General features: G+C 36.9%; 1 protein-coding gene across 5 annotated transcripts in view; it reads left to right on the top strand.

Moving 5' to 3' along the window:
* Positions 1-27,299, top strand: part of myo18aa (myosin XVIIIAa) — a 122,287-nt gene that overhangs the window by 4,386 nt on the left and 90,602 nt on the right. For all 5 annotated transcript variants that reach the window (XM_073915088.1, XM_073915081.1, XM_073915086.1 and 2 more), the window contains exon 3: positions 266-985. In XM_073915088.1, the coding sequence (XP_073771189.1) occupies positions 266-985 (720 nt within the window). The remainder of the gene's footprint in view (positions 1-265; positions 986-27,299) is intronic.

Genomic DNA, 27,299 nt, shown 5'->3' with positions numbered 1-27,299 from the left:
GTTTAATAAAATTTTTTCATTGTAAAGTTAATTTAATTAATGGTAACTGTTGATGTAACAGGACAGATTAACATCTGAAAATTTTTTAACTATTCAGCTAACCAATTAAGTCTCCAAGCATTCGGCGCTGTTATGAACACCACTGCAAATGCAATTCGTTTCAACAGTATATGTTCTTCACAGTATTTTGAAGTGCATATGATATCCAATTTGTGCATGTTCATTATCATGATATACTGAATTATTGAATATTGTCTTCTATCAGGGTTCCGTTACCCCCACGAGTTCCAGTGATGACATTAAAGGGGAGCAGGATGTCCGCCGGTCATCCGTCAAAGAACAGGCGGCAAAGTTCGACTCCATTACCAAGCAGAATTCACAGGTAGAGAACATGCTAAAGCGATATTCATTCTCACAGAGGAGCAAGGAGGAAAGCCCTTCAGGGTCAACTGCTCCATCAGGGCAGAACTCCGCCATTGCTTCACCCCAAATAGAGGTCAAGGTATTCAATCAGTCGGCACTACATTCTTTCCACCAAACCAGCCCCGCAAAAATCGTCCAGATTCCAGAAATAGTGGACCGAACATTCCCGGCAGATTTGCGATTACCGGCTGTGGCACCTCCACAGGTTCCTGCACCAAGAGAGCTGGAAATTCAACGTCGCAACACAGGCGATTTTGGCTTTTCTCTTCGGCGCACCACTATGGTTGACCAGCGGACCGATGGGTCGCTCTACAGAAAGGTCGTCCACTTTGCTGAGCCTGGTGCTGGGAGCAAAGACCCGACCTTAGGGCTGGTGCCGGGCGACCGTCTGGTGGAGATCAATGGGAGGAATGTGGAAAATAAAAGCAGAGATGAGATTGTGGAGATGATACGGCAATCTGGAGACACGGTGCGTCTGAAGGTGCAGCCCATCGTGGAGTTGAGCGAACTGAGCCGCTGCTGGCTGAGGAACACCAAAGGCCCATATCGCGAGGTCTATGAGGTGAGATGCAAGTTTGTGTCATGGTTGTGATGTGTTTAACTAACCAGTGAGGATGGTGGATTCGATGGAGAGTTTCATTTTACTTTTTTTGACAGCGTTTATCATCGTTGTTTAATGCCTTGGGACTAACAAAGGGTGACAATGTGAGCCTTCACAAAAACACACAAAATTACAGGTGTAACTGCACAATTAAAACAAAAAATGCCTTGGGTTTGTTTTTTGCTTTGATGCACCCCGTTATAAGATGGCTGACCAATGATATGCATTTGTTTACAAGCATGTGTCAGAAGCATAAAGTTGCTCAGCACCACGTTGTGTCTTTGTGTGCCAGCGTATTTCTGCTTTTTCATTAATTGTCATCTATTGTCAGGTTAGTGGTTTGGCATGTTCACTCAGATCAACACAGATAGCAAAGAACTATGGCCCTGATTTGCCATAAATCGGGCACAGCAGGCATTCATCCAGCACTGGCCCGGGTTTGGCAGAGGTAAAACCGTCTTTAAGGTGGCACACAAGACTTGGGCCAGATGTAAAATGTAGTATTTGTCCCAGATGTAAAAAATTATACAGTACGTGTGTGCCATGTAAGTTTGGCCTATCTTGACCAGTAGTGAAAAGAGTACTGAAAAAATCATGCTCAAGTAAAAGTACCAACACCATTACAAGTACCCAAAAATATAGCGCAAGTAGAGTAAAAGTATCTGTTGTAAATATTACTCAAAGTATGAGTAAAAAGTAGCTCTTTTAAAAGTACTCAAGAGGAGTGAGTGTTGAGTATTACGATGTGAACGGCTCATGCGTGTACATGTCATTTGTGCATGGATGTGTAAACGTAACATTCTGTAGTGCATTTATAATTGTTTGAGGACATTTGGTGGTTTCAGTCCTCATACATTAAACATCCTTCATCTCATCAGTGATGTGCAGTCTGTAAAGTCTCTCGATCATTTTGTGTAAAGATTTTGGACATCTTCCTGCACAAATTTCTTTCAAAAAACTTTCAAATGGTTTGTTGCATTTATGAAGCACCAATGTCTTGCGGTTGTTCATTATGATGCGATTCACTTTCTATGTGCAGTTTGATTGGACAGGAATCACAGGACTGATTAATCTAATAGACAAGAAAAAAAGTAGTGACTGAAGGTTGAAGGAAAGTAGTGAGTAAAAATTTTACTGCACTAAACATGTACTCAAGGAAAAGTAAATGTACACATTAAAAAAAAAAAACTTGGTAAATTACAATTTCTGATAAAAACTACTCAATTACAGTCATTTGAGTATTTGTAATTTGTTACTTTACACCACTGATTCTAACCCACATTTAAAATACCGTACATTTAAATGATTTTGGAAGTGATGATAATAGTTAAACATGGCAGTTTGTTCATGTTTTAGGTTGCTAAAAGAATCATTTGATCCTTTGTTTTTTTCCGGCTTCTCCTTTGTCTTTTTGCGCTTCACTCTCGCGTTTGTCCATTTCTAAAAGGATCTGATGTCAGAAGCACTTCAGTAATCACGCACACGTTATTATCATCAGCTCAAGAAGTTCGTTATTTCAAATAAAGATGTGCGACGAGCACAAGCAAGAAAGCAAAATCTCTGGCGCTTTAGACGGCCTTGTAAAAAAATACAGAGCACAGGGCAGAGTCTGCTCTTCTTCTTGGGTTTGTGGTTGTTCATCAAGACGACGACAAGGTTTGTTTGAGCTTGGGTCGACCATGGCTCATTATTATATGTATATATTATTATGGCATAATGTCTCGGCTGTGTATTTAAAACATGGCGGTTCTTTTGTTTTCATTTTGGCTTGTTGCACGAGTGAGTGACGTATCTGTAAACCAATAGCGTTCAGCTGTGTGTCTAGCTCTGCCTTTTAGTAACCTTTTGCCAGGCTAGGTACCCTTTGCAAAGGGTAGCCAAAAAGTGGTATGGTACGGTTCGCGTTGAGGTAGTTTTGGACAGTGGAAACGGCCTTAAAAGTGTACCGAACCATACTGTACCACTCAGTGGAAACAGGTCAATAGTGTACTCATACTTGACAACACCTGACTCTGCATCTGGGACTCTTCACTATCAGAAAAACTAGCATGTTAAACGTTCTTGTTCCCCTACTGTATGTTGCATGATCTGTGACACTCACCTAGGGCTGCACGACATTAGAAAAATTGAACATTGCAATATTTTGTTATTCTGCTATATACACACACACACACACACACACACACACACACACACACACACACACACACACACACACACACACACACACATATATATATATATATATATGTTTTGTTATATTTTGTTATTCTGCGATATATACACACACACACACACACACACACACACACACACATATATATGTTTTGTTATATTTTGTTATTCTGCGATATATACACACACACACACACACACACACACACACACACATATACATATATATGTTTTGTTATATTTTGTTATTCTGCGATATATACACACACACACACAAACACAGACACACACACACACATATATATATATATATGTTTTGTTATATTTTGTAATTCTGCGATATATACACAAACACACACAAACACACACACACACACACACACACACACACACACACACACACACACACACACACACACACACACACACACACACATATATATATATATAAGTAAAAGATACAATTGAAATAAACAGTGAATTATCATTTTCAGAGTCCAACAATATTCAAATACACTTACTGAATGATAAAAATAAAAACAATTCAATAACATTCATTGTTATTAAAGTTAGAAATAATAAAATTTCTTTAGCCTAAAAGCTTTTAAAATCATTATACAGTCGCAGGCATCAAAAACACACATGATCAACTATAATCCAGACTCAACGCGAATGATCACATTGTGATATCAATGCAGAAATAACATTTTGTGCAACCCCACACTGACCAGTAGCAGCCCAGGAACTCTTAAAGTATGCACACAGCAATTAAACATGTTGAAATGAAAGAGAAAATGAAAGAGGAGTTGTGGGTTTGGCTTTTCTGATATCAAGTCAGCCAGTGCTAAATCTGCTTCGGTAGTCATTTTTTGTTTATGCTCTTGTTTGCAGAGGTCAGTTGCTTGTTCGGCCTTCTCGACGACATAACCACGTCATTAAAGACAGCAGGTCATGATTGGTTAAGAAGAAAGGTGTAGCCTGACATGTTTCTTGTCCACAAGCAAAAAGAATTAAGGAGTCATTTAATCTGACACAGTGACTCCTGTAACAGACATAAATATTGTGTAGAAATATTGTGGCACTGCATCATTTTTATAAAAACGCTAAATTTAAAGATAAACAACCTGATGTAGGTCAATAAAGTTGAATTGAATTTCGAATAAATGAAGGGTTGCTATAATGTGAAATGTGCACTTTGGGTCGTGTGTGTTTGTGATATTGACATTTCTCAGGAAAACAGATACAGTAACTGCACACCAACTGTGTGTTTCAGCAACTTTTGGTCTGAAGATCAGTTACAGCCTTGAGGTATTCTGTAAATTCAGAGCAATATGAGTATTTGACATCTGAAGAGACCGTTGTGCATGTTGATGATGTCAACAGTTTCACTGAGACAGCTTCAGGGTTTAATAACCTGTCTAATTTGTTCGTCATTCTTACCCAAATGCATCTGTATTTGTGGGGCTTTCCAATTTTGGAGGACAATATAGCCCAATCTAAGTGTAATAAATGGCATAACTGAAAGTATTATAAGTCCCAAGTGTGGTCTAGCATGCTGTTAAATGATGTATAAGATCAAAACAGTCTTTAAATTATTTATTGAATTTTTATTTTTATTTTATTAAAATAATTTAGCAATGCCCATGTTGGGGGTTCGATTCCCAAGGAATGCATGAACTGTGTAAAGTGTATACAGGTTGTGTATTTTGATTTCATTGATTTGCTCAGTCATATTTTCTGATGAAACTGTGATGTTTCATCTGCTGAGAATTTGCGAAAATCTTCAAAATAGTGCCTTTGATTCCTTCATTTCATTCTGAAGAAATGCTGGATTAATCATAACCCATTTGTTTGGTTTTCCATATTTGAGTTTCGACAACCCATCATTTTTTAAACTGTACACATGCACAATACACAAGTATGCTGAAGCATTTTGTCCTTTTGAAATAGCATATTGTGACATTATATTTTGTTTTGTTTCATTTAGATGTCTTTGGTCTGTGCTGCATTCATATTTCAGTTCAGTTTTAATAGTTAATAGCTCGTTTTAAAAGTTAGTCTATTTGTTTTTTGCACAAAAAGTTTTGCAAGACAGGCTCATTGAAAATATGTGCCTCAAACTACATTTCTGCAAAATTGTAAAAAAAAAAAAAAAAATCTACATATTCCAACATACCTTGGACTGCAGTTTTTAGGTAAAATGAACACACAGGGCAGTATAAGGTGTATGAGATGGACGCGTATCTGAAATGTACAACAGAACATACCCTAAGTAGTATATTTCAGATACACAAAAGTGTAGACATTGCCCTGTAGTGAATGTCTCATCTGAAACGTGCAACAAAACGTACCTCAAGAAACGTATTGCAGACAGGCCCGGATTGGCTAATCGGGAGGACCGGGAGAATTCCCGGTGGGCCGGTCCGCTTTTTGGCCGCGAGGGCCGGTGTCCCTAGCTCCAGAATCTGTTGCTCTCAGCAATCACACTTTTTAAATTTATTTATTTACTTGACCACAGCCTTTTTATTCATTATTTTAATAAAGAATTTTATAGCAGAATATATATAGCAGAATAACAAAATATAACAAAACATATATATATATATATATGTGTGTGTGTGTGTGTGTGTGTGTATATCGCAGAATAACAAAATATAACAAAACATATATGTGTGTGTGTGTGTGTGTGTGTGTGTGTGTGTGTGTGTATATCGCAGAATAACAAAATATAACAAAACATATATGTGTATGTGTGTGTGTGTGTGTGTCGAGCGGATAGCACGTTAGGTTAAGACGCCGCGGACCCGGGTTCGATCCTTGTTAGAGTAATTTACTGTTTTCATTTTTATTGATAAGACATATAATACTGTTAGGATTGTTGAACATTTGAAGTTCTAAAGCAGCTGTTTTCTCAAAAAAAAAAAAAAGACGTGATAGTGTCATTAGAAACTGATTTGGAAATATTTATTTATTTACTTATTTTAATATAGTCAGTCGTGAACTGAGGTGGGCCGGTCTGAGGCTTGAAACTCCAGAGCTGAAAAGGTGTCCCACTCCGGCCCTGATTGCAGATAAGCAAAACTGTAGACATCACCCTCTGGTGGACTTGTCATCTGTAATGTACAACAAAATGTACCCTTAGTAACATATTTCAGTTACGGAAAAGTGTAGACAGCGCCCTCTAATAGATTTGTCATATGAAAGTACAATAAAACGTACCCTATGTAATGTATTTCAGAAATACAAGTGTACACAGTGCCCTCTTGTAGATTTGTCATCTGAAACGCGCAACCAAACGTCCCCTTAATTTAATGTATTTCATATACGCAAAAGTGTTGACAGCACCCTCTTGTGGATTTGTCATCTGAAACATGCAATGAAACTTACCCTAGGTAACACATTTAAGATACGCAAAAGTGTAGACATCGCCCCCTAGTGGATTTGTCATTTGAAACCTGCAACAAAACATACCCCAAGTAACATATTTCAGATATGAAAAAGTGTAGACAGCACCATCTGGTGGATTTGTCATCTGAAATATACAACAAAATGTACCCTAAGTGATACACAAAAATTTAGACATTGCCCTCTAGTGGATTTGTCACCTAAAATGTGCAACGAAACATCCTCTTAGTAATGCATTATGTATACGCAAAAGTGTGGACGGCGCCCTCCGGTGGATTTGTAACCTGTAACGTGCAACAAAATGTACCTCAAGTAACGCATTTCAGATATGCAAAAGTGTAGATAACGCCCTCTAGTGGATTTGTTATCTGACATGTGCAATGAAACATACCCCAAGTAACATATTTCAGATATGCAAAAGTATAGACAGCGGCCTGTAGTGGATTTGTCATCTGAAATGTGCAACGAAATGTACCCCAAGTATCATTTCAGATACTCAAAAGTGTAGACATCGCCCTCTAGTTGATTTGTGCACCTAATATTAATTTTCACTAAGGAAGGGCAGAGGGTTGCTGAAGAACTACTGAGAGATTTTAGCTGCTGTCTTGGCTTTCCCTGACTTTCTACATCTCCCTTTCTTCATGTATTCAATCCCTGCACCAATATTTTTAAAAATAACATAATTTGTAAACTAATTAGATTTCTTTACTTTTCATATATGTATTTTCTTGGTTGTTATCAACATCTGATGAAAATTTTAAGCCCTCAGCACCTTAAGAAATGTTGACGTATTGAATATTAGTGAACTATACATATAATGATTAGTCTACTCACTGTAAAGGCATAATTACAACCCATTACAACAATATTGCAGGTGTTTGCCCATTTGTAGTTTTAAAGAAAATGTCATCCTCTCCATATTTTGAACATTAGATACAATATCCAACCATTCAGATTTCGAAGGGGGTTCGAGTTGTAGCCGCTTTCCAGTTAAAGTTTTCTTGCTGGTTGCTAGAATAAAAAATTAATAAATAATTTTCACTGTTATTTACCACGTAAATTGTTGAAAAAAAGAAGAAATAAATTCTACCATCAAATTGAGTGATTTATCATTAATGAAAATATATGGAGTGTTGTGTTTCTGCGCTGTAACATTTGGTCTTTTGAGGAGTAAGAGGTTTATCGTCTGGCCTGATTCACACAAACAGCATTTGGACATAAGAAGAGACAGGTGTTTGAAAAGAAGGATCTGGTCAAGCTAATCAAATGAGTGAGTCAGCGGTCAGTCCTGCTAAAGCTGCTGTCGGGCTGGTTTTGCCTGTGTTTGAATAGGAGTGTGTGTGCAGAGACTCTTCACATGCATTCTGCTAATGGATAACCAGACAAATCTCAGTGTCAAAGTCTGATGTTTAGAAGTGCATCACCTTTAAAACGTGTTAAAACAATACAGATTAAATAATCTGATTGTGTTATATTTCTGTTTTTATACTTAAATTAAATTATAATTAATTTAAGTTAAATTCTACATATTTTATTTTAAACATTTTGTTTTGGATTTTTATTTATAGAATCTGTTTGATCACTTTAATTAATATTATAGAATATTACATGTTAATAATACAAATATCCATTAAAAACATTAAGATGTTTGCATTACCTTATTATTCTGATAATAAATATATTCATATATTATAATAATAATATTATAAAAATATAAAGCTTTAAATAAAGCTTAAAATAAAAAATTCAAAGCTTATTTTTTTGGCATTTTTAAAACAATATCAGTTTGATCACTTTGATTAATATTATAGAAAATTATATGAACTACTGGTAGGACATCCTCAAAACACAGTGACTATGTAGTAACAGAACGTACCCTAAGTAACATTTCAGATGCACAAAAGTACCCCAAGTAACATATTGTAAATATTCAAAAGTGTAGACATCGCCCTCTAGTGGATTTGTCATCTAAAAAGTACAACAAAACGTATCCCAAGTAAGGTATTTCAGATTTGCAAAAGTGTAGACATCGCCCTCTAGTGGATTTGTCATCTGAAATGTACAACTAAACTTACCCCAAGTAACATATTTCAGATAAACAAAAGTGTAGACATGGCTCTCTAGTTTATTTGTCATCTGAAACATGCAATAAAACGTACCCTAAAGCAGGTCACACACCAGAAGCGCTGCTCGGTGACGCGCAGTGCAGTGCATTTCAGAATTCTAAACACAGGTTTTCTGTCTGTCTTTCAGATACTCAAAAGTGTAGACAGCGCCTTCTAGTGGATTTGTCATCTGAAATATACAGCAAAACAGACCCTAAGTAACAGATTTCAAATACAAAAAAGTATAGCAATTTGTTGATAATATCAGTTTGATCCCTTTGATAATTCCTCAGGCAATTATATGATAATAATACAAATGTCGATTAAAAGCATCAAGACTATTGCATAATATTGCTCTATTATTGTAATTATAAATATATAACACTAGATTCTTTTTTAATTTAATTTAAAATATTTTAAGTTAGATGTATAATTTACATTACAGGCCACTCAATTATCAATTTAAATTTAGTAACTGGTAAAAACAAAACAAAAAAACATTAAGATTATAGCATTATATTATCTTTATGCCATAAGTAATATTTAATTCTATAAACATATTTATTTATTTTTAAAAATATATATTTTAAAGGTTTTATGTAAATATTTATACATATTTCTTTTTTAATTGGTGTTTAAAAAGACAATAAAACAAAGTATACAAAACAACATAGGAAAAATGACAGATTGTCTTATTTTTCTTATTTTCCCACTATCCCCTAAAAATAAAATAAATATAATAAAGAAACATATCCTCTGAAAGAAAAAGAATAATAAGAAATTAAAAATTAAATAAAAATTAAAATAAATTCTTTAAAAAAAGATAATAATAATAAATAAGAAACTTTACGATAAGAGCAAAAAAAAAAAAAAGAAAGAAAAAAAACTAAAAGTTCACATCAAGGAGTCAATATTTCCTCTTTCCAATTTTTTTTACTGTGTATTAGATCTGATATCAACTGAGCAGGGTATGCCTTTGATATAGTCTAAAACAATATTTATACATATTTGATTCCAAATGTTTATTAATTTGTTTTATTATACCTATGTGTACTGTTTTTTTCTCCATAGACCCCCTTACATGTCCCTTGCTGATAACCATACATTTATTATTTATTATTTGATAGTCTTAGCTGCTATTTAATTTCATTAAAAAAAGACATTATTACAGGATGTTATAGACATTTAATCTTATAAATGACTCTATTATGGACAATTATATTGTAGTTTTAATGACAATAACCTTCATTTAAAGCAATATCGTTGTATAATAATATGCAAAAAAAATATGAGTACAAGTATCATGTTTAATTCTACATGGTTATGCTGTTTTTAAATTCTAGGTAATAAATTAATGTCTCATTGAGCTCCTTTATATATAAGCTTTATTATCGACAACTATATATTAATTTTAAATGATAATATCATTCCCTAAAACAATAACATTGTTGCATTATTCTCATGAGATAAGTTTATTCTTTTTATCCCTTGTATGTTTTATGCTAAATATGTATTTAATTTTACTCTAAGATTCTATGCAATATTTTTGATGTAGATAATAAATTTATTCATGTCTCTCCTCCCTAAACCCTTTATTGATAATATGTGGAGACATTTATGCTGTCTAGATGCCTGTGGGCAAAACTGGCCGACAAAACTGCAAAATTAGAGCACATCATTAGTCAGAGGAGCGACTGACAATCTGGGCCATTCAAACTGATCTTCAACAAGCTTTCTTCCATCTAAAAACATATAAAATTTTATAAAAGAGATTTAAAACATCTATCCACATGCTATGCTTATTATGTCATCTGAATATGAGTAATAAATGGCAATTATTGTAATGAAGTGGCCATTCTCACTCAATCCCACCAGGACTTTTACTGGCCCACTTTAAGCAGAGTCCTGAAAAAGACCTGACACATTTGGGATTGGCCTAGAAGCGCGTATTCTATATAAAGACCATCATACAGAAATCTAGACTATGCCACTGTGGAGGGCTGCATGCTCAAATGTGTTGCTTGTTGCATGTATTTCAGTGACCAATAGAGTTAAAATAGAGACATTTGCACACTTTTGGGCGAGATTTATTCATGGAAACCCTCTTTCAGCAGCGATGAATTGCTGGTAGGACATCCTGAAGACACACAGTGACTATATTTGAAGAGTTCAGATGCAAAAACTTCTAGGTGCCATCTGAAATTTTCTTCTAATATTTCCTTTTTTCTCAGGCTCCTATGTCTTGGTTTATAAATTTTAGTTTTATCGTAAATAATAAGGTATTTTCTTCACTTTCAACATGAAGTAACTGAACATACAACTTAAGAGGCTTAGAAAAATGCTCATCGTAGAAGAAAATTTCAGACGGCAATTTGAGGTTTACGGCACTCTTTAACTATAGTCACTGTGTGTCTTTAGGATGACAAACCAGCAGTTTATGACTTCTGAAAGAGGGTGTCCTTGAGTAAATCTGGCCCACAGTGTGCAAATGTCTCTATTAAGTGTCTCAAATGTTTCTAGTAGTTCTACGATTGACAGAATAAAACCCTTCCTGTGAAAACAATCGATACTGTCGGTGCAATAGCCCAGTGGTTAACACGCTAACATATGGTGCGTCCCGAGTTCGTGGACCTTCCCGATCCTACACCCTTTTCTCTCCCACTTCACTTCTTGTCAAACCACTGTCCTATCAAACAAAGTCAAAAATGAATCAATCTGTTAAAATATATATATAAAAATACAGCAATAATAATTCCTTACATTTATATAGCGCTTTTCTGGGCACTCAAAGCGCTTTACACACAGTGGGGGGGAATCTCCTCATCCACCACCAGTGTGCAGCATCCACCTGGATGACTCAACGGCAGCCATTTTGCGCCAGACCGCACACCACACACCAGCTGATTGGTGGAGAGGAGACAGTGATGAAGCCAATTGGAATATGGGTTGGTTAGGAGGCCATGATGGACAGAGGCCAGTGGGCAGATTTGGCCAGGATGCCAGGGTTAAACCCCTACTCTTTTCGAAGGACATCCTGGGATTTTTAACGACCACAGAGAGTCGGGACCTCGGTTTAACGTCTCATCCGAAAGACGGAATACATAGGAATAGAGTCGATACACATTGCTCAATGCGAATGAAATGGCCAATGCTAAATGCTTATGGCCAGTGATAAATAGCTAAACTGAGTAGCAGGGTTGCATTGTAGCAGTCTTCCATAGACAGCAATTAACCTGCGATGCTTAAAGTCCAGAAAAGGAACCAAAAACCTTGTTAAACTATCATGTGTCTTTAGGGGATTTAAATGTGAAGCTCCAAGAACAATTTTGTACACCAAAAACGTGTACAAACAACTTTATTTGCCTGTGTTTGTCACATCATGGTGTGCATTTACTACAGTTAACACAACATTTGGGTAAACACACACCCTGGCCTGATGACGAAGAGAAGATATAGGTGAATAAAATCATATTTATAGTTTTTCTTTGCTGCACAAAGTGTTTTTGGACCTTCAGATAATTAGTTGAACCGTTGAAGTTTTTGCTTTCTTATTTGGACTTCGGATGTCTCGGGACCCTTCCTGTCTATCAAAATTCAGATTTTGTATGTCTGTAAATTAGGGTTGGGCATCTAAGCTATAATGCCGATCCGATACGCATCTCGATTCAAAGAATACGATCCGATATATTAGCGATACATTTGTGACATATTGCGATGCAACACGATACGATTCACACCCATATCACGATACGATGCGATATTTCAGCACTAACTAATTAGATCAAGTTTATGAGATGATGTGAAAGAGGATGCTGTGCCATTGAATGAGTTTGATTATTTATAAACCAAGCAAAACCAAGACTTTTTTTACAAACTGGCTTTTCTCTCAGAGCCAGAGTGTCAGTTTACAGTAGAGGGCCATTTTAGATAATATAGCACATATTATTTAAGTATTTTCAAGATAAACAGAATGTATAAGTGCAATATATATTAAAAAATATGTATATATTTGCACTATTTCAACATAAATAAATTTAGCATTGCACAACAAGAATTGTGATTTAACTTTTCAACTATGAAAACAAGTTTTACAAAGATATATTTTGCCACTGATTATTCAAAACTTAAGGTCGTGAACTAGCAGTGTTATGCTGCTTTGAAACATCACTGTCACTGTAAACAACAGGCTAATAAAAATATAACAAACCAGCAATCTTCTTGCTGTGAGGTGGTCAAACTACCCACTGTGCCACCGTGACACCCAATTATTTTTATCATTATTATTATTAATATTATTATTATTATTATTAAATAAAAATTAACAGGAGGAGGTGTTTAAAACCTTCGTTCTCCGTGACACTAGGGTGAATATCTTTGCAGATGAACAATGCAATAGCATTCGTTATTGGCGTAGAGCGAGCAGAACTGTTGCGCATGGAAAAAAAAACTTTCAATGCTTTTCTCACCACTTTTGGAGCTGGTTGAAGCAGTACGAAAGCCGGGGATGCAGAAACACTGGAAGATGCTTTCACAACAACACCGTGGCGCCGCTTCAAGTGAGATATCAGATTAGTCATACTGCCCGCGTATTTTACAGATGCGCGGCACATTTTGCAAATTGCATCTGTCCTGTCATGTCATCCATCCTTAAATCCATAATGTTGCTTGCCATACTTTAGATTTAAAACTCAGTGGGGAATAAAATGTTTGTTTTGCTTCTCGCGCTTGCTGAGGGCGCACCACTAGCTTCATCCGCACACCTGATACACTGAGTTGTAGTGTGTGCACATCCGCAAATCCGTTGCTAAGGCATACTTTATGTAGGTCGATTAAATTATGCGCCAAAAACAGGTTGACAACACTTGTTAATAAATAAAAAATACATTCTATATTAAAAACATAAGCTGTATCTCGGAAAAATCGATGCATCTCGCAAAAAACGATGCATCTCGATTTGCTTCCAAAATTTCATTCATCCTCTGCTGCTCAACCGATGCACTCGCATCGTGCACGCGCATGACCGCGTATCGATACATATCGGTTAATCTTCCCATCCCTACTGTAAATAGTCTCTACATCTTTGTGAATTAGATTTTACATTGACACGTAACTTTTTTTTTTTTTGAACTCTCAAAGAACGAGTTCAAGTCTTGTTTGCATTAGCACAGATGTTCCCACTTACAGTATTAAGGATCAGCATAGACCTTTTTCATGGCTGCTGCATGGAGGGTGCCTTAGCGACCAGCGTCTTCAGGTAGAATGCTAAAAACTTCCGTTTACAGCGTGTACAACTGGTAATTTGTGCTCCGAAAATGGGTTTCAATAGCGTTTTTAGTGGATAACAGAGTGTTTTTGTGACACAACTTAGAAAATGTGTCTGTTAAAGCCGTTTTAATCTGTCACATGTGGTTCAAGCGCATCAGAAATACGAGAAAAACGTTCTCCTAGTTCACGTGTCTGCCGTCAGAAATACTGTGTGTTTGTGCGTTCCCGGCCTGTCAGCTGTTAGCTCAGCGGCTCTTTAACACACACACAGAGAGAGAGAGAGAGAGAGAGAGAGAGAGAGAGAGAGAGAGAGAGCAAACCAGAGTACTGGCATGAAACTTAACAGGTATGAAAGTCGTGCAATTTACAAAAATGACCAATAAAAGTCTGTTTTTGATACTCTGCTGGCTGATTTGCTGTTCATTCTATTCGCGAGCCGTTTGTGTTTTATTTCGTGTGTTGTTTTTACCACGGTTTGTGTTTTTCTGTCATTTTGAAATGACACTAGCCTATATTTTCACTTTGTCACAGTTATTAAATCAGTGTGTCAGTGGCACAGTACAGGCTACGTGTGTGTGTCAAACATTTTGGTGAATTATATTTGTCTGGGCTGGTTATATATTTGATATAAAGAGAAAATGTTGACTTTAGCGATGACAAGGCTTCATTTAAACTGCAGAATATGCCGTCTGACAACGAGGGGAAAACGCCTCACAGCAGGTGTTTTTCATTCTATTAGATCGCATTTCTTTAAATGATCAGTCCAGGAGATGGTGCTGATGGACAACATTATTAGTTCAAAGAGGATAAAAGCAGGTAAAATAGATTAAAACTATCGTTTCAAAGCAGTCCAAATGTGACTGTTTACACGCATCAGCTGCCGACCGGAAGTTCTTCGCATTCTCCTTGCGCATACACGCAAAGCATAATGGGTAATTTTGCGTTCCAAGAAAAAGGTCTATAGATGTGATTTTGTATTTAATCACTATACTTGCTTAGTATTTCTCATGTAAGCATATATGATTTGTATGTGATTTGAGATGCATACATGAGAAATACTTAGCAAGTATATTGACTGGCTTACTTCTACAATCAACATATTTCTTGAAACAAAACTCACCCTATAGGTGACATTAGTTTTTCTAATGCCTTACTGCTACTTTGTAAAGTCTGGCAAATAAATTTGTCAGAGAGAAAAACAAAAGCAAAACTCACCATTCTTTTAAGTACTTGCAATTTCCAATTCAGTTAAACCAAGTGGTGAATGTGCTAAAACATCTGTAGCATATTTTATTAAGTCCCTGTCATAGTTTGCATTGCAAACACTCCTTATGCAAATTAGGATTGACATAAATTGTTTATTCACATAAATGATCTCCATTTGTCTTTAATAATACAAGTTAATAATTAATACAAGTTTTAATAATACGTTTTTCAATTAAAAATATTTTACTTATCAAGTATGTATTAACTTAACACTAAAAACATTTACAAAGTTGCAATAGATTGTTACAAATACATAATGTTTTTATTTTACATAAATATTTAGATGTTTCCATAAAAGTATTGAGCAGCATATTCCTAAAATACTTTCATATAATTGTGTAGTTGAATAATGCAGACTTTAAACAATCTGCTAAAACACTTTGGGCCCTATCATACACCCGGCGCAATGTGGCGCAAGGCGGAACGCAATAGTCTTTTACTACTTTAAGCTTGGCGCAAGGGTCATTTTGAGGCATTGCGCCACGCTGTTTAAATAGCAAATGCATTTGCGCTCAAATGTACACGCTAAAAAAGCAGGGGTGTTTTGGCGCGTTGCTATTCTGAGAAACTGTAAATAGTCTGATCTTTAGACCAGAACAAAGTCGGTCTATTGTCTGGCGCAAAGTGCGCCTGGCTTACACACTACACACAAGATGCAATACACAAATATCTTTACATATGAAAAAGATATAATATATTAAGGATATATATAGGATATAATAAGGATATATATAGGATATAAATATAAATGATTAAAATATTACAAAACATATTAATTTCTAGCTTACATGAATTTAAAAACCACTGTCTTCAAACTTTCTTCATCTAGGAGGCTTTTTCAGTTCATTCAATTTGCTTTTGTATAATGTTATTATTATTAGCAGTATTATTTATTATATGCATATTTATATTTGTTTTATTAAAAACAAGCTTAGATTTGTCCACCTGTCAGGTTCTAGACCATATGGGGCATAGCAGGTGTATTTGGAAATAACTCAGTATTTTGACCAAACTTTGTTATTATTAATCATTTATTCGTTTGCTGGAAATTAGAACTGAATTTAGAAATAGTTTTGAAACAAATCTTTGCGCTTAACAAATGAAATTAATTATTTATAGGCTAATTGATGCCTGTGCGGTAAGGTTTCTCTATCTACGAGAGCAAAAGCGAAAGTGAACTTACTTTACGTCATGTTAATAGCAATGCGCTTATGGCGCGACGCAGCTGGCTCTGAAAGGTAATGGGAGATGAGACTCTGATTGGTTTATTCTCAAAACACACCTATAACTCATTAAGAAAATAAACTCAACCCTTTTAGTCCATGCGCCATGGCGCAAAGCGGATTTTCCCGTCCTTAAGTTAGCAAAAAGGCGTTCTGACACGCCCTGAAAGCGTTTGCGCCCTGCGTTTTGCGCTTTGCGCATGGACCGTCAAAATAGAGCCCTTTGACTTTAACATTGATAATAATAAGAACTGCAACGAACTAAACCTTTTTTAAGGCACAATTACATCAGTTTTTTATGCTAAAATGCAAATAAGCTACACTATACTGTTTCTGCATGAAAATACTGAAATTTCTAGGTGAAAAAGTTTTCTACATTAAAATATTTTAAGCTTATCAGAAGGGTTTTTTTCAGTAGTTCAGTCTTGTTTCCTATCCAAGTTTAAGGGAACAACAAATAATAACTTGACTTCTAATTAATAATTTGGTATCAGAAGTGGCTATTATGATAGGCAAAGGCCTCTAGATTATCCATACATCACATCACATACATCAATCCATACATTGCAGGACTCCCAGAGTTCATCAAGATTCTTACGATTCATCTTCAATGCCTCCTCCTTCATCTTACCCCAGACTTGCTTAATAATGTTCATGTCTGGTGATTGGGCTGGCCAATCCTGGAGCACCTTGACCTTCTTTGCTTTCAGGAATTTTGATGTGGAGGCTGAAGTATGAAAAGGAGCACTATCCTGCTGAAGAATTTGCCCTCTCCTGTGGTTTGTAATGTAATGGGCAGCACAAATGTCTTGATATCTCAGGCTGTTGATGTTGCCATCCACTCTGCAGATCTCTCACACACCCCCATACTGACTGTTACTCCAAACCATGATATTTCCTTCACCAAACTTGACTGATTTCTGTGAGAATTTTGGGTTCCTGCGGGTTCCAAAAGGTCTTCTGCAGTATTTGAGATGATTGGGATGCAGTTCGACAGATTCATCTGAAAAATCTGGCACTATTATAATGATCAACTAGAAGTCAGGTTATTATTTGTTACAATTGAGATCAACGACAATACTTTGTCAGGTAGTGTATATGCTATTTTTATTTTTATTAATATTTAGATTTTTGTGGCTTTAGTTTAGTTTCGAATGTTATTAATTAAGCTTCATTCCAATTACCATCAAAATGCACTTGACATGTTCAGAAGGCAGTGTTTTCAGAGCCAGAAAATGCTGCTGTTGTCTAAATGAAAGACTTAAACACATCAGTTTTAAGTTGAATTGATGCATGTTAAGATCATTCATGCAGCGGAAATGGCTTTATTCCAGCAGAATGTCAGGCATTTCTTCAATCGTGGTGTGTATGTGAATGTGACAGGAAACCCTAGCAATTTTTTCTGACAGGTCTGATTGTTTGTGCTGATAGTTACTAGCCGGACAGGTTCCGGCGGCATTACTGTAGTGAGAAAAACAGTACTTAAACACACACAAACCTCACACCCTCTCCGCTCCTCTTAGCTTTGAATGAATGAACCGACAGGCTCTCCTCAGCCTTTTGTGTGCGGCTCTAATCTCTGGGCAAATCTGAGCACACTTTTTAACTGAGGGTTACTGCGTGAGCGTGTTTGAAAATGACAAATCAAGGAGAATTAAGGTGAAGAGTTCAACGTAATGTGCAGTCATTCTTTGGGTTTGCAACACAATGCCTACAGACCTGAAACACCCTTATATCAACACCTGTTCATTTTTAAGCGATTTGGTTCGTCCCGTAGAACAACAATGTGAAATATGCCATTACACAAACATAGCCAAGATGATTTACATACATGTAGTTTTAAAGTGGCACTTTTTTTGGCATATTCAAGCATGTAGAGTTGAAATATACAGTATGCTCATAGATCACCATGCTAGCAGTGTGGTGTACGGTAAAAGTTAAGTTTTTATGCCAATTTTTAACAAAATAAGGCAAAATGTTGCATTATAAGTGTTATAACCAAGTTAACAGAGTGTTATAACTCTTTTGGCATTTTTTTTAAGAGTTCAAGCATGTAGAGTTGAAATATACAGTATGCTCAAAGATCACTATGCTAGCAGTGTATTGCACAGTAAAAGTTAAGTTTTCATTCTAATTTTTAACAAAATAAGGCAAAATGTTGCATTATAAGTGTTATAACCGAGTTGACAGAGTGTTATAACTTTTTTGGCATTTTTTTTTAAGAGTTCAAGCATGTAGAGTTGAAATATACAGTATGCCCAAAGATCGCCATGCTAGCAGTGTGGTGTACGGTAAAAGTTAAGTTTTCTATTTATTTTTATTTTTCGAATTTGGCATCCCACCGCACAACATCAGGTGAAGTTTTTTTTTCCCTCTCCGCTGTCGCCACTGTCTCGCATGGTTCAGGATTGGTAGAGCTACGCGTCGATGAATTTGCTCTTCAGTGTTTGAACTCTCAGTAATGATTAAATCACACTGAACTGAGCTAAACTGAACTGATCTGAACTTAAACACTAAAACCTGGACCACACTGTTCCAGTTACTATGACCATTTATGTGAAGCTGCTTTGAAACAATCTACATTGTAAAAGCGCTATACAAATAAAGCTGAATTGAATTGAATTGGTTGGTTATTCCCCTATAGAGTTGGGCAGACATGTGTGGGTGTGGTCAAAAGCTGAGGGGAGGAGTAAATTGTTAAGTTCAATTCAATTCATCGTTATTTCTATAGCGTTTCTACAATGGAGATTGTGTCAAAGCAGCTTCACATAGAAGTTCCAGTAAATTGAAATTGAAACTGTCAGTCCAGTTTTTACAGTTAAAGTTTAGTTTAGGTAACTTCAGCATGGTTTAATTTTCACTGCTGAAAGTCCAAACACTGAAGAGCAAATCCATCAATGCACAGCTCCACAAGTCTCAAACCAAGCAAGCCAGTAGCGACAGTGATGAGAAATGAAACTTTACCAATTGACGAAAGTGAAGGAAAAAAAACCTCGAGAGAGACCAGGCTGACTTAAAGACTATAGAATACACAAGACATGTCACTTGTATAGTTTTGAATGGGGAAAAGTATAACGTCAGCATGGCTTCTTTTATTACAAGAGCCAATTATTGATCGCTATAGGCTGACAATTGTTTAGGGGAGGGGCTCGGATCAGGTGTTGTGTTTTACGACAGTTTCTGCAGTTGTCATGATCCCTCTGGGGTCAGCAAATGCACTGGATCCTCAGAAATATCCACATTAGTGGTGTCACGATGCTGGAATTTGGTACCAATCGGTACTAAAATTTCTAAAAACATTTCCTGCTAACATTTGATCGCGTTCTTAAACAGCTCTGATTTGGCATTGTGTTCTTGTGCTCAACAGAAATAACTGTTCCCCGTGTCCGCCTTGTCACCATAGAGAGCAGATCCTTCAGCCACTCTGCTCCCCAGCTTTGGAATTCACTTCCTCCTGATCTCCGTAGTTTAGACTCACTTTCACAATTTAAATCTAAACTCAAAACACTTCTGTTTAGAACAGCTTATTCTCTTTAACCTGGCTGCATTTTTTAAAAATGTGTATTGTATTCGATTGACTTTTATTGTGTTTTATTTGAACTGATTGTTCTAGACCTTGAGTGTCAAGAAAGGCGCCTTTAAATAAAATGCATTGTTATTAATATTAATAATAAATAAGATGTGACTATTTAAAAAAATGTGATGTTTTAACACTGTAAAAAGTTTTCAAATGTAGTGTACTCTACATTTTTTTGCCTCAAGAATCAACCAACAGGCAATGAGTCTCCTCTGCAAATTTATGTCAGTCAATATTTGCATTGCTATTTTAAATAACCCCCGCTGAATTTCACGAAGACTGGAGCTCAATGGGTGTCTTATTTCATGCGCTCTGAGGGCCTGTGGCGTATGAATGTCCTCCGACTGCTCTGAAACAGTCTGTCCCTGAATGGCTTCATTAACTAGTATCAGATTAGATTATGTAATGGATTGACTTGGCTGCACATCAGGCACTGAATACAGGAAGTGTCTTTGGTCTGTCATCAGTGTCTGCAGTCTTTCTGTTCAGATCTCTCTTTATGTCTCCGGTTTGTTTTCTGGCGATGACCCAGAATTCTTTCTGGAGCTGTCAGGGCCAAACGGAGAAGGCCTCAATGTTGATGCCGGTCAGCGAACACACTTGGCCTTCCGTAGGGGTCCAGGAAGTGGATGATAATTCTCTTGGTTTGGATCAGCGGGTCAGTGTGATGACCAGCTGTGGTTTTTGGGCTGATCTACGTTGGTGTTTGGCAGTAGGATTGTGTGAACTGTCCAGTATTTGAGATCTTACTGTGAGCCTGTGATGATGCCAACACGTTCACACTCCTAAATGATCACATATGGACGCTCGGGTATGACTCTTTGGCGTTATTTTTTAACACACTGTGACTTTGTTTAAAGTCTGGGTGAAAAGGAAGTTGGTGGTTCGAGTCCCGGCTGGTTCAGTTGGCATTTCTGTGTGGAGTTTGCCTGGGTCCTCCCACAGTCCAAAGACATGCGCTATACTGTAGGTGAATTAAAGAAACTAAATTGGCCATAGTGTATGAGTGCATGTCTGAACGCGAGAGTGTTTCCCAGTACTGGGTTATGGCTTGAAGGGCATACTTTGCGTTAAACCACACCTGCCAACAGTCCCGTTTTTCTCGGAAGTCTTCCGTATTTCAGACCCATCTCCCGTATTGTTCTGTCTCCCGGAAAACTCCCGGAATCCCCCCCACCTTCAGCATTTTGGTATGGTCCGGCCCGAAACCTAGTGCTTGTTCGAGCAACAAACCCAACGCGCACCCATCCCTCCCCGCTTTTCAGTTAGCACGAACGCCTCCGCTCTTTAGTTCGCTCAACACCTCCCTCCCTTCCTGCTCTTCAGTTTGCGCAACAACCCCCCCCCACCCCCACCCCCTTCAGTTTAAAAAACCAAACTCCCCCCCAACCACCACTCAACCATGGGTCTCCCGGATTTTCTGAAACGAATGCTGCAAGGTTTGCATTAAACATATGCTGGAATAGTTGGTGGTTTATTTTAGTATGTTGATCTACTTCTGACTGAAATGGAATATTGAGTGGGGGGCGGGGTTTTCTTTCACTCAATTCCCTCATAGCAAACATTAACATTAATATTAACATACAGTTGCTATGAAAGCCTTCAGGCACACATCAACAAATGGATCGTCACTCCAAACACAAAAGCAAGTGGTCTTTAAATAAAGATGATCAAAACAAAGAGGATTAACTTGCAGAGATTAATTGTTCACCTTAAGATTAAGAATGAGAGCTAGCAAAATAAACATTGTAAATTTTGATTTCATGCAGACTTTAGTACGTTCTTCTTATTTCGTTATGCTCTACATTACAGACGAGGAATACTGAACTCACATTTGACATGTTTTACAAGTGAGCAGTAAAGCAAACAAGTGAAAGGAATCTGGATGGACTACAATGTCTTCAAACTGTGTGTTTTGGTAACACACAGGTATTGATGTATACCTTGTTTTGGCCTGCTTTCTCACAACATGTGCCTTAAGCATCACGTTCAGTCAAAACTGAGGGCAAAGTTCACTCAAAACTGAATATTCGGTCATCATTTAGTCACGCTTTTACTAGTCCAAAACCTGTGTGAGTTTCTTTCATTGTGTTGAATGCAAAAGAAAATATTTTTTAAGAAAGCTGGAAATCTGTAACCATTGACTTCCATAGTATTTGTATCAATGGTTACAGAGTTTCAGCTTTTGTCAGAATATCTTCTTTTGTGTTTAACAGAACAAAGAAACACATGGCTTAGTGGGGAATAAATGAGGACAGAATTTTTATTTTTGGGTGAAATATCCCTAAGTAAATAGGGTATACGCGGGGCTAGTGTTTCTTCCCATACTGATAAACTTCTGGTGAACGTTTAATGTGGCTTTTTTCCATTTTATACGGTTCCATTTGCAGCATCAATGTTTGTAATTAAAATATAATCAGTTTAATAGACGTCAGTGTTCATTTAGTTGCTCAATAGTAAAACAAGATGAAAAGCCGTTTACTCGCACGCACCCATCAGGATTAGCAGGCTAGCACAGAAGCTCCATTAAATATATTGGGGTAAAATAAATGTTCATATTTTAAAGACATGGCGGGGAAAACTGTCATTTAATGCAGTGCTTCTTGTACAATCTGAGACCCACTTTATATCGGATATCACTTAGCCATTGGAGATCGCTGATTTTTTAAGAAAACAGACCATAAATGTGCCGATTTTGTAATGGTATACAGTTCAACGGAAGCGCTTGACCCAGGTTACTGACAAATTAAAAGTCCTTTAGCATACTGCTGCATATACCCAATTCAACCTAGAGTCTTTACACTAAAAAAGCAATACAATCAAATGTGTTTTGCACAACTAAAGACTTGACTACTGTAATGGTTTATATATTGAATTAGATCAAGGGTGCTCACACTTTTTCTTATGAAGGGCCAAAAACCAAACTTGATTCAGGTTAGTGGGCCAAAGGTAAATATAGTTGCCATGGCTAATTTCCTAAAAAAAACAATCTCATTTATAACTGAATGGAGTTACACTAGTTTTTGCCTTGATTTGCTCACCGATGTCATCTGCAACTCTCGATAGTCCTCTATCAATAAAGTGATAGAGGACTATTCATTATTTACTGTACATTTTTTAAAAATCACAATTATTTACAACATTTAATTGAAGCATTTTATTTCAGTTAGTTTTTTTTTTTTTTGTAGCTCATGCAATGAAACAAACAAACAAACAAAATGGGTTACATCAAACTAGAAAGGATGATCTCTTTTAAAGGCATTTGCTCCATCCTTCTCACTCTTTTCTCAGATAGGATGGTGGACCAAATCAAAGGTTACAATGGGCCAACTTTGGCCTGCGGGCCCTACTTTGGATTAGATCAATCATCTCTTCAGCATTTACAGTTGGTTCAGAATGCAGTGACAACTAGTTAAACTAGCCCTAACTCTAACCATAACTGGGTCTAGCGTGAGCATATTACCCCAGTCCTCACTTTGCTCTACTGGCTTCCAGTTCCTTTTAGAATTGAAATTGTTAATTGTTTTAAAGATTTTACATGGGTTTGCGCCACCCTATTTGACTGAGCTTTTGTACGGTCACACACCTGTCAGAGCTCTGAGGCCATCAAAATCAGGTGCTTCTAGATATCCTGAAGGCATGGTTGAAAAACAAAGGTATCTGAGACTTTTCTGTGGCCTCTCCTAATTCATGGACAGCTTGCCCACTTATATAAGTGCTCAAACTATTGGTGTTTTTAAATCAATGCTTAACACACACCTGTATGGCGTTTACTTCAAGTTAAGACAGTGACATGTTTTTCATGTGGTTTAACAGTGGATATGTACATTTACAGCATTTTCCTGTTATTTTACGATTTTTAACTGTATTTCAGAATAATGTGAAAAAAAAGTTAAATAAAAAAGTAAAATTCCGTAAAATAACAGTTTTTTTTACAGTGTACAGTGTTTTTTGTTTTATATTATTTATTAGTTTTTTTTCTGACTTTATGAAGCACTTTAATCAACAATTATTTTTTATCTGCTAATTCAAATAATTAAATATGCAATTGAATTAATTACTGTTAAATTTGACTCTTTATAAAGATATTGCTACCTATAATTAGCTTGAGGCTTGTATTCTTACATCATAAGGGTACTTTTCCATAACATACATTTTTTGCCAATTACTTTATAGAGAGATGCAACAAGATTATACATGCTGTTGGTATCTGCCTGCAGACCTTGTGCCCTCTGGATGCTTCTGAATGAGAAAAGCATCTGTTTTTATGTTTGCATCTACGTGTAGCAGGTGTTTAAAGCAACCTATAGTTTGGCCTGTATAAGAATGTTTCCACCTCCTCTTCTACAGTCCCCTATGTTTTCAGTGTTTGTGCGCAATAGAAAAGGTAAAATGAATTGCAACTGAAAAAGACTGACCATACTGTGCTAAAGACCATGTCCTGGATTCCCCTCAGAGATCAACTCGCGCTATGATAATCTTCTCCATGCTATATGCTTTTATCCTAGATTTTTGAAAATCCCTTATGTATAGCCTATCTTATATTTCAATATGCAGCAAATTCATATTTAAAATGGATAAAATTGATGGTTTTCTTCTTCGTTAGCTCATGGTACTATCAAACATTGGATTAGCAAGACTAAGAATAATCAGGCTTTGAAAGAAGGAGGTGCCATGCTTCATTAACATAGCAATGAACAGGCTTCTGGGAGGAACTTTAGTCTTTAGACCTCCCACCATGTGCCATTATGTGCATGTTAGACAATCCTCACCTTTCTCCATGCTATTAATGATTTAGTGTCACATTTAAATGTGTTTAGAAGTGTGTGTAAGTGCAAGTTTTGATGCATAAATGTATATACACAGCTGAAGTCAAACTTATTCATATAAATAAGATCAAAAGACAGAGACAACAAGCTTTCCCACTGGAGAAACTTCTTCAAATATAGTCGGGAAATATTTGAACTATATATATATATGTAGTTCAGATATTTCCCAAATGATGTATAACAGAGCAAGGAATTTTTCACAGTATTTCCTATAATATGTTTTCTTCTGAAGGAAGTCTTATTTGTTTTATTTCGGCTAGAATAAAAGCAGTTTTTAATATTTTAAAAGCATTTTATGGTCAATATTATTAGCCCCCTTCAGCTATATTTTCTACAGAACTAACTATCATTATACAATGATATTTAACCTAATTAACCAAGTTAATCTTTTAAATGTCAGTGTGTAAGTAAGTGATGTATGCTACTTAGTCCACTCCTGTGTTTATATGTACTGTGATCAGTTACTATAGTTGAGAAATGAAATAATGCTTGATAAAGTTCACATCAGTCTTTCATTCAGAGCATCAAACTCCTGAATAATGTTGACAGAATGCAAAAGCGTTGCTTTCAGTGAAAACAGCCGATAAGATGTGAAAACTCACTGATCCATCAGGATTTTCGACAGGGACCACACAGAGAGACAAGAGATCCATCTGCACAAAGGAGCTAATCAGATTAAGGAGCCCACCGCGTCCTCCATAGACAACTCCAGCCTGTTTGTGTTCTATTTTGAAGCATTGATATGATATGATATGATATGACAGGCCTAGCCTGGTCTACAACCCTATCAAACTGTAAACCCTTACATAGTGTGTGTATGTGTTAGCCAATCAATCACCAATATTGTTATGTGCAGGGTTGGGTAAAGTTTGCATGGACCAGAAGTTGCTGAGACTTATTTCAGTGCGCTCTGCTGCTTGTTCAAACTACTTATTTAAAATCAGCTGAAACAACACAATTCTTGAGATGTTTTTGGGACGACTTAATTGTTTTATGCAACACAGGCTCATTCTGAAAATGTAGTCCCGCGGACATTTCTGGAGACCACGAATGATGTAGCCGGAGGTACATATGGCTGCATTTCATTTTTTGAAAGTGATTGATACGGGACGGTATGACGCCGTTCTGTTGGCGCTTACCGGCTGACCGCTTCCCTCCATGAGGAGGGCTTTCCCACCGCTACCAGTTTGTCCAGTTAGCTCATCGTTTATGTCGACGGGCTTGAGATGCAGCGAGGAGTTGACCACAATGACGACCGGGTTTGAGTCAGGGGAAAAAAATCAGGTAAAACAAAAACAGAATCCAAAAAATAAAACCAGCGAGTGAATAACAGGGTGAGAATGTGGTAAAATTCGAAAAACATGGTAAAAATCAGACGAGGGCTTTTCTTTTTCTGGATGGCTTTTGTAAATTGTCGGTTGTGTTTAGGGAAGTAAGCGAGTGGGCGGGTCAATCGGTAAAATTGGTTGGGTTTAGGTATGGAAGAGGGTGGGTCAGTCGATTGGCCAGTCGCCCAGTGAATCATTTAGTCATTCAGTTGGTCGACAACGGCCTGGTGGGTTTACGTGAGAACAGCGCGGGGACGAACAGCACTTGCAAGTGACAAGTGACATGAAATGTGAAAAAGCGCTTACAGCAGCCTCTCGCAGATTCACAAAAACAAAAACTGCAAAAAATACGTAGCACCCGGTACATATTTCGGGGTCTTCAGAAATGTTTTCAGAATGAGCCTGGGTTGGTTTTATGTTCAATTCACTTTGCATTTGTTTTACTGTGTATGTTGACGTACCTCCAGCTAAAATGGAATATTGAGTAGGGGGCGGAGCTTTCTTTTTGCATCATTCCCTCATAACGAAGTAACAGTATGAGGGTCGTAAAAATATTGTGACTGAAGCGTCGAACAGATGTCAGGACCACCACTCCAAACACTGAAGTAAATGATCAGACTTTGATTGAAGATTACCAAAACAGTGGTTTAACAAAATATACGTGTTTGCAAAATAAACATTGTACATTTGGATGACACACAGACTTAAAATCATATACAGGCTCTGCCACTAGGGGAATTTCTTCACATACTGTAGAATTACTGGGCTAAATACTAGATTTGTTTTGCATATTCACTATTCAATTCAATACACTACAGGGACTGATAATGGTTTTAGTTCAGGACTGCCATTAGGGAGAACTAAATTAGTTCCTACTTCAGTGCAGGCTCTAATCCAACACAAAAGAAACTACAGTGGGGTAAATGGATACTCCTGTATGCCACATGGAAAAGCTAGTTTGCCGCCTTAAGTGGTGTTAGTGAGGTCAGCAGGGGCGCTCAACCTGCGGTCTGTGTGGGTCCTAATAACCTAGTATAGTGATGGGGACTCTATACTGCTCAGTTAGCACCGTCTTTTGGATGAGATGTTAAACCGAGGTCCT

This window comes from Danio rerio, chromosome 10 (assembly GCF_049306965.1).
Source record: "Danio rerio strain Tuebingen ecotype United States chromosome 10, GRCz12tu, whole genome shotgun sequence".
NCBI lineage: Eukaryota > Metazoa > Chordata > Actinopteri > Cypriniformes > Danionidae > Danio > Danio rerio.
The sequence above is the reverse complement of the archived record's forward strand: the minus strand, read 5'-3'. Positions and strand labels throughout refer to the sequence as shown.